This window comes from Colias croceus, chromosome 8 (genome assembly GCF_905220415.1).
Source record: "Colias croceus chromosome 8, ilColCroc2.1".
NCBI lineage: Eukaryota > Metazoa > Arthropoda > Insecta > Lepidoptera > Pieridae > Colias > Colias croceus.
Genome location: NC_059544.1, coordinates 2201746 through 2223130, shown reverse-complemented (window position 1 = coordinate 2223130; position 21385 = coordinate 2201746). Strand labels below are relative to the sequence as shown.

Below are 21385 nucleotides of genomic sequence, written 5' to 3'. Positions count from 1 at the left end.
ACACCTAAATTGTTTACAGGAATAAATTAATTAACCCTCATAGTGGAGTTTTGTTTTATTTGTGAACGGACTCCGTCACTGTAGTATTAAAAAAATTGCGCTGTTGGATCTAGTTATATAATATAGTTAGTACATAAATTAGTGATACATATATAAATTCCCATGTCGTATACCTAATACAAGCATATTTTTAAGCTATTGCATAGCTTCTATCGCGGGCCTTGAGCGCGGGGACCGAATCGAGAAATTCCGTAACGAAAAAACCTCACGCTCCCCACTCCGACGGGCTCGGCTCGACGGCTTCGCTCCGGCATTTGAAGACCTGGATATAACTTTGGGTACATACTTGGTACATACAGCTATTGCGTGTTGAAGGCATAACACGCAATAGCTTTACCGCGGCCGGCAGTCCCCGAGTGCCACACGTCGTTTATTTCTCTTCGGTATTTTAGCTCCAGCTGACTTTTATAATAATAACGTGATACCATGGGCGTAGCCACGGTGGGGCAGGGTGGGGCGCTTGCCCCACATTTCTAAAAAAAGCTTTGACCTGGAAGGTAGGTAGATACCTAACTACCTAACTACCATTATAAAAATTGAAGTACCTACTAACTACTAAGCTTATTATCCATATATATTATTAGTAAGAAATTCCACACTCGATTCTCGAAAGTCGACAGGCGACACAGAAAATGCGACCTTTATAATTAGTATTATTTACCTCTAAATCAATGACTAAGGAATCCTATGGACAGGGCATAATGTTCTATACAAACAACTGATTATACAAATATCATGCATTTCGATACCGAAATAATAAAACGAATACTGTCTCTTTCTAACTAATGAATATTCTGTTATGTGAAAATATATGACTATACGTCAGTCAGTGCTAATTCTATACCTTTTGACATTTGAAGTTAGCTCAAATACCTACTGTGGCCGGGCGCCATTTTATGTTCTCGTTATTATGATGTACATGCTCTGTCATTGCTCCATAATAAACATTGAAAAATATTGAATATTTTTGTGATTGTGACAAACATTTGTGTCTAAAACATATAGAGTGGTCAAGGACAAATAGTGGCATATTACCAAAGCGCAGTATTGTGGGATGTGGCTCCGGAAAGAATGAAAACTAGAAAAGTTTGTCTTTGCACCGGTATGTATACGTTTTGACTGAAATATTAGTTATTACTTTGCTGATTTACTTATTTTCATGTATATTGAATTGAGGAGTATTCACAGACTATGTTCAGTGTAAAATTGTTACCAAATATAGCTTTATTTTGTATATTTTCGTTCTAGTAAAATAATGAATTTGGGTGCTAGTGATGACTTATAATATCGACATCAGCAAAATGTTCGATGAAGACGTGCGTCTCCCAAGGCTGTGTCATTAATCTTAAGATTAGTTGCTTTGGTGAATACACTTCCAAAATAACAAATTAATTTTGCCAAGAGCAGCAGAAGGAAAAATAAAACACTTAAATTTACCTTATATGAATTTTAACTTAAGTAAGATTAATCGCTTTTATAGTAGGTACTTTAAAAATGTATTTACAAATAAGTCAGGTCAGGACTAAAATTATAATAACCTAAAAATTCATTTTTTGAAGGTTACCAAGAAGTGAAAATAGAAAAGGAGAATGGTTAGAAGCAATTGAAACTGAAAATATCAAGCCAAATGTAAAGGATATTATATCATAGTATGTTCCCTACATTTCCCCGAAAGTGCTTTTAATAGAACAATGGATGTGATTAGTCTGCACGATGATGCTATACCAGTATGTCTGCCGCTGCATTCACACAGGGTGAGGTTTTTATCTGTAGACACGTGATGTCTTCCAATTTACTTTTGGTCTTTTTATTTAGATTTAGGGCTGTCATTTATAATCTAACGTTTCTCCTATTTTGAAGGAGGCCTGTGAACAAACTGAGATGGTTTTATATGATTTTTTGAGTACAAACTTGGGTGATATTTGGTTGTTGAAATGTTATTGACTGAGGGAAAGTGCAATTTACTTTAAATACATGGGGTGTTTTAAGTTATTTTTCTATTCTTTATAAATTTATATTTATAAAGCATTTCAATGCCATAAAACCAAAAATATAAATTCAAGTTCCGCTATTGTAAGCCCTAATGTTGATATTAATTTCAAACCATCAGCATTGCCCTTTTAATTAAAATGTATTGCATTTTAGTTTAAATGTAAAGTGAACAATGCTAGTTAATGTAAACTGTGACATTTCATTTCCAGGTACCAGTTGAGCCTCAAATCCCGAACTCAAAAATGAACAGAGTGTATCCGAGTGCATTCCAGGCTGCACAAAATAGTTTAGCTCTATAATTTTCTCTATTATTATATATTATTGTTTTTTTTTTGTCTATTATTTATAAATGAATAAATACAATTACTGTATATTGTGTTGTTCATCGTAATAAAATACTATTATATACCTATATTAGTATATATTATGTTGTTTCAATATATTACATTCCTCAAAACTGAAATTACCAAATTGTAAGTCTACCGTAATCCTTATATTGAAGTCATACTTAATTTTATTAATTGGCATTGTCATTTTTTTCATTTGTAATTTTACTTCTATGTTTTGTACAATAAAGTTAAAATAAATAAAAAAGAGTGTGTGTTTATGTACACGCGTTAGAAGTTACGCGCCAAAAGAAGTATAACTTCAAAAAAAAATATATTAATATTATTTTTATATCGATAAACATAATAATGTTTATCGATATATTCTCGGCACTAAACACCGCCATGTTTTGTTACAAGCAATATGGCGCCGGCCACACTTTTTTTGTAGGTATGTCACTTCCATGTGATTCCTTATTCATTGATGTATACCAATGACTAAGGAATCCTATGGACAGGGCATATTGTTCTATACAAACAACTGATTATACAAATATCATGCATTTCGATACCGAAATAATAAAACTAATACTGTCTCTTTCTAACTAATGAATATTCTGATATGTGAAAAAATATGGCTATACGTCAGTCAGTGCTAATTCTATACCGCTTGACATTTGAAGTTAGCTCAAATACCTACTGTGGCCGGTCGCCATTTTATGTTCTCGTTATTACGATGTACATGCTCTGTCATTGCTCCGTAGTAAACATTGAAAAATATTGAATATTTTTGTGATTGTGACAAACATTTGTGTCTAAAACATATAGAGTGGTCAAGGACAAATAGTGGCATAATACCAAAGCGCAGTATTGTGGGATGTGGCTCCGGAAAGAATGAAAACTAGAAAAGTTTGTCTTTGCACCGGTATGTATACGTTTTGACTGAAATATTAGTTATTACTTTGCTGATTTACTTATTTTCATGTATATTGAATTGAGGAGTATTCACAGACTATGTTCAGTGTAAAATTGTTACCAAATATAGCTTTATTTTGTATATTTTCGTTCTAGTAAAATAATGAATTTGGGTGCTAGTGATGACTTATAATATCGACATCAGCAAAATGTTCGATGAAGACGTGCGTCTCCCAAGGCTGTGTCATTAATCTTAAGATTAGTTGCTTTGGTGAATACACTTCCAAAATAACAAATTAATTTTGCCAAGAGCAGCAGAAGGAAAAATAAAACACTTAAATTTACCTAATATGAATAAGATTAGTCGCTTTTATAGTACTTTAAAAATGTATTTATAAATAAGTCAGGTCAGGACTAAAATTATAATAACCTAAAAATTCATTTTTTATAGGTTACCAAGAAGTGAAAATAGAAAAGGAAAATGGTTAGAAGCAATTGAAACTGAAAATATCAAGCCAAATGTAAAGGATATATCATAGTATGTTCCCTACATTTCCCCGAAAGTGCTTTCAATAGAACAATGGATGTGATTAGTCTGCACGATGATGCTATACCAGTATGTTTGCCGCTGCATTCACACAGGGTGAGGTTTTTATCTGTAGACACATGATGTCTTCCAATTTACTTTTGGTCTTTTTATTTAGATTTAGGGCTGTCATTTATATGCTAACGTTTCTCCTATTTTGAAGAGGGCCTGTGAACAAACTGAGATGGTTTTATATGATTTTTTGAGTACAAACTTGGGTGATATTTGGTTGTTGAAATGTTATTGACTGAGGGAAAGTGCAATTTACTTTAAATACATGGGGTGTTTTAAGTTATTTTTCTATTCTTTATAAATTTATATTTATAAAGCATTTGAATGCCATAAAATAAAACCAAAAATATAAATTTAAATTCCGCTATTGCAAGCCCTAATGTTAATATTAATTTCAAACCGTCGCGTCAGCATTGCCCTTTTAATTAAAATGTATTGCATGTTAGTTAAAATGTAAAGTGAACAATGTTAGTTAATGTAAACTGTGACATTTCATTTCCAGGTACCGGTTGAGCCTCAAATCCCGAACTCAAAAATGAACAGAGTGAATCCGAGTGCATCACAGGCTGCACGAAATAGTTTAGTTCTATAATTTTCTCTGTTATTAAGTAATTATTGTTTTTTTTTTTCTATTACCTACTGTATATTGTGTTGTTCATCGTAATAAAAAACTATTATATACCTATATTAGTATTTATTTTGTATCATTATATTACATTCCTCAAAACTGAAATTAGTTCAGCTAAAAGGTAACAAAAGGTAAAATATGTATATATAAATACTAGCGGTCCGCCCCGGCTTCGCCCGTGGTACATTTTTACGTTTTCTCTCCATAAGAACCATCCTCGTACTTCAAGAAATGTAATAAAAAAAGAATTAACGAAATCGGTTCAGTTGTTCTCGAGTTATGCGCTTACCAACACAATTTGCGATTCATTTTTATATTATAGATTATTTTTATATCGATAAACATATTAATGTTTATCGATATATTCTCGGCACTAAACACCGCCATGTTTAGTTCCATTCAATATGGCGCCGGCCACACTTTTTTTGTAGGTATGTCACTTCCATGTGATTCCTTATTCATTGCTCTAAATTGACTGACTAACAACTAACAAGTGTCATACGCCCAGCGACTAAACGGCTGAAGATTTTTGGATCTATTTCGTGGTGTGGACTGTGGTAGGTGTTTTGAATAAGAATAATTCGAATAACGAATTACACACGAAAAAAGAAAATAGCTGAGGCTTCTATGTTACATGAACTGTAAGAAAAATGAGTATAGTACCCCAATTAGTTACCCCACTAATTTATCCAATTTCACTTTTGTTGTGTTACACGTTCTACAACTCACTGATACTTTTTACTTTACACTTTTTTTTTCTAGTGCCTACACTAGAAAAAATGCATTCGCGAATGCCTTTGCAAATGCCTTCGCGAATGCCTTCGCAAATGCCTTCGCGAATGCCATCGCGAATGCCTTCGCAAATGCCTTCGCAAATGCCTTCGCAAATGCCTTCGCAAATGCCTTCGCAAATGCCTTCGCGAATGCCATCGCGAATGCCTTCGCAAATGCCTTCGCGAATGCCATCGCGAATGCCTTCGCAAATGCCTTCGCAAATGCCTTCGCGAATGCCATCGCGAATGCCTTCGCAAATGCCTTCGCGAATGCCATCGCGAATGCCATCGCGAATGCCTTCGCAAATGCCTTCGCAAATGCCTTCGCGAGTGCCTTCGCGAATGTCTTCGCGAATGCCATCGCGAATGCCTTCACAAATGCCTTCGCAAATGCCTTCACAAATGCCTGCGCCGGTACCGGCCGCCGGTATTTGAAGACCTGGATATAACTTTGGGTACATACTTGGTACATACAGTTGCTAGTTACATATTATTTTTTATTGTTGCCCCACCTTGAGCCCATGGCTAGCTACGCCCATGCGTGATACAGTGAGAATTACAATAGGTAATAACGTAATAGAAGTTTGTTCGACTTGAGTTTATTATTTCGTATAACTTTTTGAGGGCGGTTGAAGTTTTGTTTTTATTAGTTTGGAGAAACAATGATTCTTCAATGATAAAGACATGAAACATCAAATTAAAATAATATGAAATAAAGAAATAATTGGTTCAAATAACTCTACCGACTGCATATTATGATACGAGGAATAAGGGAAAACAGCTTCAAACTACAGGCAATGAAATAACAATTTAAATAATTATTTGAACAAAAAAACTAAACCGCCTTCATATTGTCAGAGCTAGACCAAATTGGAATGGGAACACACGGAAGGCTTTTGAGAAAAATGTCTGAGATGTTACATGTGGGACACCTGATTGGAACGAAGTTAATTTCGTTTTGAAATAAGTATTCTAGGAGGTATAATTAAATATTTAGAAGTTAAATGATAAAATAAATAGGTGAAGGAATGCTATATTACGCTATGGTACACAAAAGTGTCGTGAGGATGTTTCGAGGCGCTCGCCTAGCCCCCCTTAGACAGCGTACCGCGCGATAATAAGGAACTTCGTTCCAAAAACTGCAGTCGATTTGCGAAACTCCTTCTTTTTTAGTCGGTTGAAAAACATCAGCAAATGAAAATACATAACCAACTAAACTTTTGGCGCATTCCCATCAATTTTACGAATCTATGCTCTATACCTATAGGATGGCATTTGTAAGATATAAAATTTATAATCAATTTAATTATCTACCTTTCATTTCCTATAACTACTCAATAAATTGTTAATTACGAAGTTTCCTTTGACGCATGTATGTATATTGTTATCGGCGTAAACAAAACATAGTACATACAAACTACAAAGTAAGGTATACCTAATTTTACATTGTTTTAGTTGATAAAAATTAATTAGTTTTTTGTCTAGAAGTAGTCTACAATTTTTTTTAACAATTATCATTTCTCTATATATTTCTAACTTGTGAATAAAATTAATTAATTTCCCGGGTTCGTAACCGATTCTTGAAATTAAGGTTTTTCTTTAAAAAAAAACAAGTATGGTTATTTTTCAGTGGAGCCCAGACACAGGAACACGCTGTCATTTTGTATATTTTATAGAACTTATGACATTTGACCTATCACGGAAGGAACTTAAAATAAAATTAAGTATTTAAGATCTTATCTAGATCATCTAGATAATAATTATAATCTAACAATTTAATATCACTGCTTAATCTTTTATTCACTTTGTTCAAGGATATGTCGTAATTTTGCATATTATTTTTAATATAAATCTAGATAAATTTACATCACTGCTGTCTGCTATCCACACAAAACATCGTCATTAAAAAAATGTATAACACCTAAGTAATAAATTATCCAAGTTTCATTTATTTTTATGTTTTGTTAAGCATTTGAATTGCAAACAATAATCATCGCTGTATATTACCAGAGATAATATTATAATACACATAACTAATAAAGTAGGTAACTACATGACTTACTGTTTCCATATATTTTTTTTTTGTTAAAGTAGGTATATTCTGTTTTTATGTTAGATTTAATATTTTGAAATTATTTATTACGAGTACCGTGTGGATTTGTACAGAAAAAGTTAATTGAACAACTAATAAACATTTTCTATTGATTAATTATTTTGTTTTAGAAATGGATCAAGGACTTTACGTTCAACAATATATAATATCCTAATATCCGTTTCATTGATTGTATTCACTATTTAATTGTTTATATAACGTATCATTGTAAAATTGTTATTTAAACATTAATTAAAAATAACGTAGGCATATGACATAAGAGGTTCCGTAATTTTACTGGAAAATGAAAATACATCGCGATGCAACTGACACCTGGCGCCATCTATCGACATTTTCACATGGCTGTTCGAAATTGACGAATAATAATAATATCTAATAATTGATCGACTCGTTCCATAACTTAAATGTGATAGTTTTTACTGATATAACTACCTATATAATTAGAAAAAAGCGAAATACAGGACCTAAATATTTTGATGTGTTAAATAAAAAATTAAATGTCATTAAAATATTTTAAAAATTTTAACTTTCCTAACACGAACCCTAAATTGATAGTATATACCTTCGGTTCATCTTTTTTATAGAAATTACATTGTATCGGCAGCCAGTCGACATTACAAAGTTGAGACAATTAGGTTCAACATGTTACGAATGATTGGCCTGCTTTTTGGAATAATGTACTCTTTTAACGGTGTATACTCAGGTCGTCTATTAGGTTTATTTCCACATCCAGGAAAAAGTCATCAAATGGCATTTGATCCGTTGTTAAAAAAGCTCGCCGAACGGGGTCACGATGTTACCGTAGCAACTTTTTTCCCATTAGAAAACCCCCCTTCTAATTATACAGAAGTAAATCTTCAAGAACTTGCCGAATTGAGATTGGAGTCTTATGATGTGGGAAAATATGAATTTCCGAGTTGGTTCATGAAAATTCCTGTTATTGGAAGTATTATCGACCAGTATGAACAACATACAGCCTTAGGAGAGGCAGCACTGAACATTTGCGAAAAGCTGACGAAATTCCAACCCTTCAACGAAGCACTCAAAAAAGAATATGACGTCGTAATAACTGAGATCCTAAACAGCAAATGTGTGTTTGGTCTATTAGAGGTTTATGCAATAAAGGCGCCAATAATTGCGATGTCATCCAGTATAATGATGCCAGGAGACGCTGCATTAATGGGAGCAGATGACAATCCGTCGTTCGTTCCAGGAATCACTTCGGCTTATTCACATAGGATGTCATTCTTGCAACGCTTGGATAACACGATTGCATATCTATTATTCAAGCAATATTATGAAGAAATAAGCAGAAAAGAACGAGCAATCTTAGAACGACATTATCAAAAAAGACTACCAGATTTGCACGTTCTTTCAAAGAATATATCGTTAATATTAATAAACACTTTCCATGTTCTTGATGGGGTGTATCCCAGTGTGCCTGGTATCATTGAAATTGGTGGAATTCATATCTCAGAACCAGTCGTTAAAAATATACCCGCTGTAAGTAATTTTTTTTTTCAAATTGTTGTTAAATTACACATTCAATAAGTTATGTATTTGAGTGACCTATTCGTTTTTCTATATTAACATTTTAGCCTAATTAATTTATACTTAATACTTATACTTATTAATTCGTTATTACCAGTTATTACCTAATTAACTGTTTGTTTGACATTCATAATGCTGTAACTTTTATAATACCTATGTAATGTTAGTGTACCAAGAATAAGGAACGTGATTAACAATTTTTTTATACATTTCAGTACATCGAAAAATTCTTGAATGAATCCGAACACGGTGTTGTATTATTCAGCTTCGGTTCGCAATTAAGAACAACATCGATATCTCAATACAGACAAAATGTATTCATTAGCGCTTTTTCGCAATTGAAACAAAGTGTGCTCTGGAAACATGCAGACAGTGCGGATGAAGGAACTCCTGTTGGGAAGAATATTTTAAGAGTAAGATGGCTCGATCAATACGAATTATTGAGTGAGTAAATAGGTACTTTCAATTTCCGTTGATGGTAGAGTCCATAGCTTTGCAAGGATGTTGCGTTTACGATTTGAATTTATTATTTAACCGTCGCGACTTCTCGAAAATGATTTTTTTTAGTTCAACCGTTTAACATGATTATTTTTGTGTTTGATAGAAATTTGTTGTCTTATCCTAAGGTCTTATCAATTATCATTGGAGAATTTTGTAGAAAAGAATTATTAAAGTTATTTCAAAAATTAAGAGAGCCTAGATCACTGAGCCTTTTTTTCTTTACAGAGCATCCAAAAGTTAAGGCTTTAATGTGCCACGGTGGCAAGCTGGGTATAACAGAGGCTGTATCAGCTGGAAAGCCCATAATTGTAATACCCATGTTTGCGGAACAAAAAGTCAATGCAGAGGCGATCAAAGCTGCTGGTATCGGTGAAGTTTTATCTCTGCCACATCTCACAAAACAAAACCTAGGCACAGCCTTGCATAATGTGCTCAGTGAAAGGTAGGTTACATTTTAAACAATCAATTTAACACGTGTGTACTTCTTAAGGTCGTACTTGTAGGTACTTAAAATCTATTTTAGATAACCTTAATGGTATAAATAAAATCCTAATTATACGTTTCCGTGCTTAAAACTTTGAAATTTCATCATTTTCTTGTTAAAACAGAGACCGGATATTAATTCATACGAATGACAATATTATCTTAGTAATTGTTTTCTGCAGTGTTCGTTAGTTACTCCTAATGTTAACGAATTGTAAATGGAAAAGTCTTCACGTTTATATAAAGTACCCACGTCATAAAACTTATTAGAAAATGTAAAATGTCGTGAATTTGATAAACATATTGTATTGGTCGTGGAAAAAGAAATGGATACAGTACGAAATACGCACTGTCTTACCGAAGTATCTTTGCGCCCATCTTCTGAATATATAGTCAAGGAACATTATTTGTATAACATTTTTTTTAGAATGCAAGAAAGAGCCCGCCTAGTGTCCAAGATGTGGCACGACAGAGAATCGTCTCCCCTGCAGACGGCAGTCTATTGGACGGAGCGAGTGGCCCGTTGGGGACACCAGTCTCCGCTTTACTCCGAAGCTAAACACCTCCCCTTCTATCAATACGCTTTGCTTGATGTTCTAGCATTCCTCGTTATATTGCTTTCTCTAGTTATAGGCATCATTATGTATACAGTTCTTCTTTTTCTTAGGTTTATGAACAGAAGAATAAATAAAGAAAAGTGCCTGTAGATTATATGACTATTTTCAATATAGGTAATACACGCAATGGGTCATAGTAAAATTATGAATTATGATTATTATGTTGAATAATAAAACCAATAGAAAAAAATCTTGCTACCTAAGGTATAGTTGCTTCATACCAACGATCGTCCATAATGAAGTTTCATTGATTTGTAAGGAATTATGTACAGTGAAACTTGGTTAAGTGGGACCTGGATAAGTGAGAAACCTCCATAACTGGAACTTATGCTCAGGTCCCAACACTTTGGCACTGAATTACCTCTGTTAGTGGGATGAGGTAAACCTCTATATCTGGGATTTGTTCTTTCGATTTATCATCATAGTTACCTCTATAACTGAGACAGCGAGTAAATTTTATATGCATAAACCTCTGTAACTGAGATAAAATTGTTAGTCCAAGTACGTAAGTACAAACTTTGAGCTTCAATTACCTTCAGTTTTAGTTTCGCTTTACTATCATACAGATGTTTATTTGAAAAGTATCAAAACGAAAGCTATAATCGTTATCATTACGTGAAAAACTGTCTGTTTATGAACCTGTATTCTCACCTCTATTAATGGAACCCTCTGTAAATGAGACAGATATTTATTTATACCTGTATATCTGAGACACTGGGTAAGTGGAATACCTCTATAAGTGAAACGATATTGCAGGTCCCTTGATGTCTCACTTAACCAGGTTTCACTTAAATACTATATTTAATTAAACTTGACTGTTTTGTATTTATGATGATTTTTATTCTCAAATATGTATTTCCGATATCTCAATACCTAATTATGTGGAGGATTCTGCCGATCTGTGTTAGTCTTCTCCCAAAAAATAAATATCTACATTTTTAAAAGTAATGTAGGTACATATTATATTCAGACAATATCAGAAGTTTCGGATACCATTGTTTATTTTAATACAAAAAAAATACAAACTATATTATGTAGGTACCTATTACAAATCGAAATTTCAGTTTAAACGTAAATTTACCTCCTAAATAATAATAGTGATTCTCAAGGATTTTTTTTTCTGCCTACAGTAGAGCTGACGGAAACTATATTTTAAAATTTGTCTTTCCTTGTGCTGATAGATAATATAGTCTGTTTAAACACTAGATAACATACTAAGTAGTACCTAAAACTCATAAAGAATTTAAAACACCAGAAATGTACGTAAATTTACTAAAACAATCCAAGCATGTGTACTACGTACCTACCTACTTCCTTGCTAATAAAGTGCATCAAAATACCTATGTACAATAATTATTAAACTGATATTTTTATAAGGTAAAAAATGGTTAATAATATTATTATCATAAACATTTGACTACCTATTTATTTTTCTTAAGTATCCAGAATATATTATGTCTGAGATCATTTTAAGATTAACCGAAGCTCTTTATATATTTTGTCAAGCGAAGGTTCGTTAGCCTTGGATTGAAATGGATATGTATCTTGAAATTAAATACATTCAAACAGGTTCAAAACAGTTTTTCATTTGGTCTAAAAAAAAATAAGTGTATCTAGGTACATTCTACATTATAAAATATTTCGCCGTGATTAAAATATAAAAATAATGTAAAAATACTAGCTTTTCACCCACGACTTCATGTTATAGTCAAAATATTATAGCGATACCTTACTAGTTACTTACTTACTTACTTAACTAGCTCTGCGACCCAAACAGAGTCTTGGCTTCCGACACGAGTTCACGCCACTTTCCTCGATCGCGCGCAGTTTCTTGCCAATTGACGGCCTCCAGATTGCGTAGATCGGCTGCTGTTGCGTCGCTCCATCGATATCTGGGACGGCCCACGGGGCGTCGGCCAGTTGGAATGCCCAGATATGCCTTTTTCACGGCCCGATCATCCCCCATTCTTAAGGGGAGTCCTTTCAGCGAAGCGGAGTAAAATTGGTTTGCAAGATCAAATTTTTCATGTATTTGCAATTATATGACGCTTCTAGAAAAAATAATCAATACACTTCAAGATATTTCCTAAAAAGTGTGCTAATTTGTTACACAACCACGTGTATTTTGGTCGATCATATAAAATCATAAAAATAGGCTAAAATAAAGATCGAAAACGAATTATTTATTAATGAAATTTCTGATTTTGGAAATAATTTTTATATAAGGATATGTATTTTGATGTACTGCAGAAAACGTGCTAAATTTTGGTTTTCTACTGAAGCCCTGTAATTATTAAATACATATTATATCTCAGAACTTAACGTTGCCCAGCGTTTTCTTTACAAACCGCGCTGCCCGCTACCCCGCCAGTCCTGATCAGGCGCTTGCTAACGTAGGACCTGTGTCAAATTATCTCCGCTCGATTTTACGTTTTGAGTAACGATAAATTATTGAAAATGGGTAACAAAACAAACAAAATTCGGAAGAAAGCAGTGTCAGTATCAAAAAAAAGAGTAAACTATAAGAAACGGTATGTAAATTGAGTAATATGATAAAAACGTAGTTACTTGATGACACAGAATAAAAATATCAGTTGGTCATAAAGTTTCACCTCGTATGCTTTTATTTCAAAACGATAAAAGCTGCGTTACTGTGAAATAAGAGTTTAGTTTATAATAATTTGTTTTATATATATAATACTAGTGGTCCGCCCCGGCTTCGCCCGTGGTACATATTTCGCAATAAAAGGTAGCCTATGCCCTTTTTCGGGTATCAAAATATCTCTATACCAAATTTCATGCAAATTGGTTCAGTAGTTTAGGCGTGATTGAGTAACAGACAGACAGACAGAGTTACGTTCGCATTTATAATATTAGTATGGATTATTATTACGTATAATTGGTGTATTATTTGCATAATTTTGGGGTATTATTATTAATTACAGTTGTTTATTTTAAGGAAAAAAACAATAATGATTATTAGTTAAGAAATAATTGATAATAGTCAAATAATAATAATTATTGACTTATAATAATTATTAATCACTACAGTAAAAGTTCCTTATTGGCGGGGTATATGTTCCATAAAATATATGCCTCGAATACAGAAACCGTGAATACGGAATGGTAATTATTATATGGGATTATAGGTTCTACGTTATACATTCCTAGGTGACGATTGAGATTTTTTTCGTGTCTCATTTTTTTTAGTTGACATTATAAACTAGGAAGAGTGCAGTAGACGTTACTCGATCACAATTTTTGTAACGAATGTGAAAGACGAAACAATAAAACACGCAAAGCGGCTTTTACTATAAACGGAACTACATTTAAAAATATACTTTATTTAATATTTATTGAGTTATAAGGTTGCTTCCATTCTGTTTATTTACGCTCCTTCTATGTCTCGTTTCAGCACCATACTATGCCTGATTAAATAAATAGATATTAGATAATAAATACAAGGGGAAGTGGGAGGCGGACACGCGCAGGCTCGCTCGCGCACCCTTCGCACACCTTACTGCCGCCACGTGATCGTAGTGATGTGACTTGACCAACGCTGTACTCGATAGTTTACAAGAAAAACTATATTTTAACATATTAATATTTGACTTTAATATTAAAACTCTTTTAAAAATATATTAAAAATAATTTTGTGTTGTGTTTTGTATCATACACTTTCTAATATTATGAATGCGAATGTATTATAGTGTAAATGTAAAGTATGTAATGTTACGATATTATATTTTAACCGCTAAATTGATTTTTGAAGGTTTTGGTAGGTATAAAATTGATATATATTTATATTGTTTATTATTTCATTTTAAATTATTAATTAATTCTTATTTTTATTTAACATTAAATACTATTATTATTTGATTTATTATTAAAAAATAGTACTAAACCCGATCTTTTATTTTCTTAATTTTAATAGTTAGGAAGTCCACACGTTTTTTCAGATATTTCAATTATACATTTTTTTTAAACTACTTATAATTAATAGAAGACTTTACATTATTATTTAAAATTACATATATTTATACTTTCTTCATACATTTCTCCTTTAATAACATATTGAACAATATATTTTCTTATGTTACATATTTATTTACATAACTTATCGATAGCTCAACACGCAATTGATACCTACCCATCCCTATTTGTCACACACACATTTATATAGTATCTATAGCTCATCTGCCTTCGATGCGCACTAAGCAATTTGTGCAATACACGCGCTCTATACTATTCTAATATTATAATACTCTAAGCTTCTACTGGTAGCAGCAAGTAATATTTATTAGTTACACCAAGTACTTCCATAATTATGTTGTGCTAATTAATAAATTCCTAGTACCTACTTATCTCAGTTTATAAAGTTGTAAATGCTTACTTTATTTACTTTTATATTTACAATCTGACACAAACACTTTTACATTGCTTACATAATAAAAATTGATCACAATTTACTTTTGATATATTTTACACTGTGGCATAGCGCACGTTACGAAAAACAAACGACGCGAGGAGCGCTAGGAGCGCGAGTCACGCGAACGGCCCCCCACACTTCACATCCTAAAATCTTGCCTCGCGTTGAAATACCTCGCGTTAAAACGAGACCGAGCCATCGGAGGCGTTGCGCCTTTGTCTGGCCAATGATGTAGTTACCTTACTAGTTACTACCTTATAATATTATAGTAGTCAGCTGTGCTACAGACTACATGTATATATAAGAGTCGGGGCGGGCCAAGCAACAATGTCCACACGAGCGAAGCTGAGGGCCATTATAGCGGTAGGTACAAATCGATTCATGAAAAAATACTTATAGCGGCCACTTGACCCCGTTTGAAAAGATTTCCTTAAGGTGAAATGAGACCCAAAACAGACGTTTTGAGCTCACGAAGAATTAATTTTTTTCTTCAAAAACTACCAATTTGATTTTTTTTATTTATGGATTTATTTAATTGAAGAGTTTGTCTAGTGACGTGCGGGAACCGAAACACGATTGAAAAAATTTGCCTCGATAGAAAAACGTTGTGAAGTTTCCTAAAAATTAAACGGTCAATCAATTTCATTTGGACAATGGTAAAGTAATATCAATGAAACTTTATCCACATCCATTTCCATTCAATTCTTGAGAGACGTGCGGGATTAGATTTTACATTTAATACATCAGTAATTTAAAAAAAATATATTTATAAATTATGAGCACAAAATTGCGCGTAGGCCGGTCGCTTCCGCCGTTCCGCCTCCTGTTAGTCGACGCTAACGCGTCTTAGAGAGCAGTCCTGTACAACTTTTTCGCGCGGTGCCGTTGTCTACTCGCATACGTGATTTAGTGTTAGTGATACTAAAGTTTTTCATAAACATGGTGAATTTTGGTGGCCAAAACATTGATGGTGAGAACATTAGGAAGAAAATGTTGCGAAAGCAGATAAAAAAACTACAGTTATTGAACCCAAATAGGTAAGTTTGATGTTTATCATGCTTATTTATATTTATTATGTCTTTCGGCCGCTACAAGTCTAAAGATTTCAACTTCCAATATATTGATTACTAGGTATATTTACAAGTCTAATTTGAGAAACGCATAAATCAAAATTTGAAAGTTATTTTTACTTGTAATAATTAGTAATAAATATTATTTTAATTTTTTGGAGTATTATATGTTTACTAAGTCTGAATTGAGCAACGCACAAATCAAGATTTTATAATTTTATGCACTCCGTCTTTATTTTTATTTATAGCTAGAGGTCCGCCCCGGCTTCGCCCGTGGTACATATTTCGCAATAAAAGGTAGCCTATGTCCTTTCTCGGGTATCAAAATATCTCCATACCAAATTTCATGCAAATTGGTTCAGTAGTTTAGGCGTGATTGAGTAACAGACAGACAGACAGACAGAGTTACTTTCGCATTTATAATATTAGTATGGAAGTATGGATTTTATTATTGGTATAGAATAGATAAGTAATGTTTTAGTTTTTTTTTGAGATTTCATCTTCCAATAAATATACTACTGATTTGTGTATGTATGTTTATTTCTAACAGCGAAGCGCGACCACGAAAAATCCGATGAGCAGCCTGCAAGCCAGGACGCAATAAAAGACAAACCATGATTACCAGAAACTGATGTGGATCTTCAGACAGTTTCATATAGTACTTTTTTGTGTAAGTTTATCTTATGTTATTTATTTATAAGTCATAAGATTGAAGATAGTAAAATATTTCAGACTAGTGTAAGTTATCACTGACTGGTTACCACTTACCAAAATTTGTTTTTATGCATATTATGCATAAGCATAATTACTTGTAAATTTTATATAAAAAAATATTTGAAAAATTTGTATGACGATGCCGACAGTCGATTTTTTTACGAGCTCGGACAATAGAGCGATAAATGAACGGACACAGCTGCGAAATTTTACTAATTTTTATAAAAGCACTTGTTATACTAATTGCGGTCAACCGTAAAATTTTGCAAACAAAAGAACGATTTTCTCAGAAAGTTTGCTGTGTATGACGCCGACAATCGAGTTTATTACGGGCTAGGATAATAAAGCGACAAAGGAACGTACACAGCTGCGCAATTTTTTCTAGTTTTGTGATGAAAGTATCTTTATAATAATCGTGGTATTATAATTGGTTTATCAATGAATTTTTCTATAAATCTTTTTTTGTTATACAGAATTTTCGTTTCATTCATTCTCTCCTATTATAACTTATTGTGGTTGTTTCAGCAGCACAATGTACAAGGACAGCTCAAAATGACGAGCAAGAAACATATTTATTTTCGGAACAAGGTGAAGAAGAAAAAATGAAAGTCGTATCAAGAAGATAAACATTGGAACAATAAAATAGTACCAAAACCAGCATTCGAAAATATCTGTTATGTTATGTTATATTATATATCAAATGTCAAAATTCTATCTTATTATCTATACTAATATTATAAATCTAAAGAGTTTGTTTGTTTGTTTGAACGCGCTAATCTCGGGAACTACTGGTCCGATTTGAAAAATTCTTTCGGTGTTAGATAGCCCATTTATCGAGGAAGGCTATAGGCTATAATATATCATCACGCTAAGACCAACAGGAACGGAGCAATGCGGATGAAACCGCGGGGAACAGCTAGTATATCATATATCTGATATTAAATATATCAAAATGTCGGATATATTTATTTAAAAAAATCAAAATTGTAAATAATATTTTTTTGTTATTGATTTTTTCAATAAATATGATATATATTATATATATCATATTTATTGATATTATATATATTATATATATTATATATATTATGTAAAAAAAAACCAAACGTAAATAGCATAAGTCTATTATGTATTTTTATTATCATATTGTACGTAAAGTCCCCATGACGAAAAACTATAAAATATTTTGTTTACAAAGATGTTCAAATAACTTATATAGGTAGCGACAATTCTAACAATAACAAATCATTTCATCATAAAATAAATTAGTCGCAAGCTCACTTTTTGTAACCAGTCTTGTACCAATTAAAAATCGACCTTCGTGCAAAGGAACAAAGGTCGTTTTTCTAGTCCGATGGGTCCGGCAACGAAAAGACGTTGCCGGATCGCTTTACTCGGCTTTAACCGCGCGAATATAAGAATTTAAGTAAAGTTCATTGAACCTCCGTTAGTTCCGTATGTTTCCGTCATCTATTCAGTTGTGTGGCATGGCGAGGGGATTTTCGTGAAGCGTCCCGCGCGCTCTTATGCTCCACCCAGGGGGCGTAGCCCAAAAGGTGCACAAACACGATTGTATTTCGTCTTAATAACTCAGGCCCCGGAATCACAGACACAATAGAAAATCTAATGTGTCGTGGACCGATCGGGCCGCTCGGGGCTCAATGGATAATAAAAATATTATATAATATTTTCATTTTTCGGTAATAATATTTTGGAACGATGTCGGCGGTGTCATGAAAAAATTTGAAGAAAATAAATAAATAAATAAATCATTTATTTATTTTTCCTCACAATTCCCAATCACACTTAGTTTACATACATAATAAATTATCAAAAATTTGCTAGAGTTGGAGGAGCTGCAGCTGGTATCAGAAATGTTAAAAACACTCGTTTAAACTTAGCGTTTAAATCTCTAAGGTTTAAACTTTAAACTATAAAACATTGAAAATAGTAAGTACTTATTTCTGTAATATTATTTAATATTTTAGATGTTGAGATTTTCGACTGACAATGTTTACTCCCTTGCACTCATAATACATACTTCTACTTATCTTATATCTGCAGGTAATTCTGTAAATTGGCATAAAAATAAATTTTTGAATAAGTCAACAACTGCACACTGCACACTGTAATCATTTATTTAAATTTTATAACTATAATTGTTATAACGCTCAATTAAAAACATAGTTATTGTTTTTATGTAAGTACATACGTTGTAGAAATAAATTGTTACGTTGCTACGTCTATAAGATACGGAGCGATAAAAAATTCCGTAAGCTCAAAATAATACCAACCCTACTTATTTAAAAGTTAAAAAAGCCTTTTATTTCAAAGGTTTGATTTTAACATAATATTACATAGGTACCTAATCATACAACCTATTGGTACGCCACAAAATCCGTTTCTTTCTCATTTTTTGGTAAAAATCATCTTCTGTCTTTTCTGCTTTTTTTTTTCTATGCAAGGTTCCCGAAAAACGAAATGAATAATTTCAATTGTTGTGGTGGGGAAACGTGGTTACGAAACTCTATCTTTCAATAAACAAAGATTTAAAATATTTAATCTTATAAATTTATAAAGAATAAAAAAAATTCGATCACGAGGCGGGACACGAACCCGCATCCTTTCGCGCCATTCGCGCCATCGATTTTTTTCTATTCTTTATAAATTTAGTTATATTTATAAAGCATTTGAATGCCATAAAACCAAAAATATAAATGCATGTTTAATCTTGTTTTGGATATTATCTATATTCCTTTAATTATATCAATAACATAAACGTGCTTTATTTTACCTAATTTCCTACATTAAATTACTTTTATTAACTATAATACAATTATTATCGAATCTATTTTTATTAATTTATGATACAAACGCTCAATATATTTTAAAATCAAACGTAAACAAGATTCATATCCATAAATGGACAGAGTTTCACTTAACAGGTTCACTGTCCAGCTTATATAGTGAGAATTGTTCCACACGTCCAGTTATGTTTTTATGTCCGTCCAGGAATTATTTATGATAAAACGGTACATCTGTTACCTATGTCCCGACACTATTTGGTATATAGGTTATGTTCTGACAAGTCCACGTGAAATAAATGACGATCTCTCCACGTTCACTGTTAAAAACAGCCTGGAAATCGTATGGACGACCAGACCACATATGGTCTGTGGACTAGTAGTGCTATATACTCTACAGACCATATTTGGTCTGTGGACAGTGAACCTGTTAAATCGCAAAAGGGAATCAAGGAATATTAACATCAATATCTATAAATCCTATAAAACAGTAGGTATACGGTGTCAGGTGTTTGTTTACATGGAAAATATTGAATAACAAGACAGATTCTGAAAGTACCGTAAAATTAAAAAACCTACGATCGTTACGGTCCAAGGTCTGCATTCCACCAAATCTCGGGTGATTAGGTAACGTATTCGCGTATTCTTTGGTATTCATTATGCACTTATAACCCAAACGTTCAATCAAAAAGGATATAATTATCTAAGTAGGTAACTGTGATATAACCGAAGACACAAGAATACAAATAATCCATCGGCTCTGGTGACTGTCTCATAAACCTCCAAGGTACTTTTCCTTCATCGGGAAGGATCAACGCTAGCTCAAACTGCAATTCAGAACTAACTCGCCGTGAGAGGCGATTCAGAACTAAATTCACTTTCCTAAAATATAATCTAACAAAAACTCTCTAAAAAAACTCCGTTACTTTTTTAAAGAAAGCAATCATTACAGCTAAGCCGAAAACTGATAAAAAAGCATGAAAACGTGACGCCAAGTAAGAAAAACAAAGGGACACAATAAAATGCCTCTGACCAATCACTAGCATACAATCGATTGGTGTAGGTAAACCTTAAACATTTTAGCTCTACATTTGTGTGAAAATTAAATAAAAAAGAGCGTGTGTGTCAGAAGTGAAGCTCTTTGGCAAGATTCAAAATATACCAAAATCTTCGCTCTCCATGACTTGACGGTATTGCCTGGACGTGACTTTGAAATTCACATACTGGGTGATTAATCCCTTGCAGAAATTATCCTCGTACTATAAAAAAAACGATTTTTACATTGAACTAGCAAACCGCGGGTAAACTCCGTTTCGCCACCTTTTCTTTGCTATAAACCTCACGGAGCCCGAGACGTTTCCAACGAATGCAAAACCGTGGAAATCGGTTCGTGCATTCTGGTGATAGCGTCAGGAAAGAAAACCCGACTTATTTTTATTATATGCAATAAATTATTTATCTTTACCTGAACCATTATTTAAAACAAATCCGCTGGGACCCTTTGCTCTAGTAGTGGTCAGGATTAAACCACAAATTATGTACTATACTAAACGCTCATAATATTTAAGGAAGTCTAAATCTATACGATAAACGTAGGTATAGATTTAGAGTATGATAAGAAAAACCTGGCTAGAAGGCGTATACTTTATATGCTTAATCAAATGTATTTTTAGTTTCGTTGGCAAAAAGTCTCATAGGAGCAAGTATTACAAGTTTAAAACCATATCTAATAATGATAGTGTCGTAGATACCTACTTGATAGTTCGATAGATATGGTTGCGATAAGAGATAGTACGATTTTAATTTTTGAT

At 32.9% G+C, this 21385-nt stretch overlaps 1 protein-coding gene and 2 long non-coding RNA genes across 4 annotated transcripts; all 3 read left to right on the top strand.

The window, feature by feature from the left end:
- The first annotated feature begins 1013 nt into the window (after positions 1–1013).
- On the top strand, positions 1014–4576 carry LOC123694025. Of its 2 annotated transcripts, none has more exons than XR_006751756.1 (3): positions 1014–1162; positions 3745–3936; positions 4394–4576. It is a non-coding gene; the product is annotated as an uncharacterized LOC123694025 (long non-coding RNA). The 2 variants fall into 2 exon arrangements; XR_006751757.1 differs by lacking the exon at positions 1014–1162 and adding an exon at positions 3264–3303.
- Positions 4577–7784: 3208 nt separating this feature from the next.
- Positions 7785–10820, top strand: LOC123694024 (UDP-glycosyltransferase UGT5-like). The gene is made up of 4 exons (XM_045639319.1): positions 7785–8908; positions 9172–9400; positions 9683–9899; positions 10368–10820. Exons 1-4 carry the CDS (start codon positions 8048–8050, stop codon positions 10645–10647), a joined length of 1587 nt encoding a protein of 528 aa, XP_045495275.1. The 5' UTR covers positions 7785–8047; the 3' UTR covers positions 10648–10820.
- A 4605-nt stretch (positions 10821–15425) lies between these two features.
- Positions 15426–17538, top strand: LOC123694091. Its single transcript, XR_006751770.1, has 3 exons — positions 15426–16023; positions 16607–16726; positions 17299–17538. It is a non-coding gene; the product is annotated as an uncharacterized LOC123694091 (long non-coding RNA).
- Positions 17539–21385: the final 3847 nt, after the last annotated feature.

Coding starts and splice junctions, on each gene's coding strand:
- LOC123694024 (XM_045639319.1), top strand. CDS start 8,048: ATGTTACGAATGATTGGCCTGCTTTTTGGAATAATGTACTCTTTTAAC. Junction 9,401..9,682: donor CGATCAATACGAATTATTGA/GTGAGTAAATAG, acceptor TTTTCTTTACAG/AGCATCCAAAAGTTAAGGCT. Junction 9,900..10,367: donor CATAATGTGCTCAGTGAAAG/GTAGGTTACATT, acceptor CATTTTTTTTAG/AATGCAAGAAAGAGCCCGCC.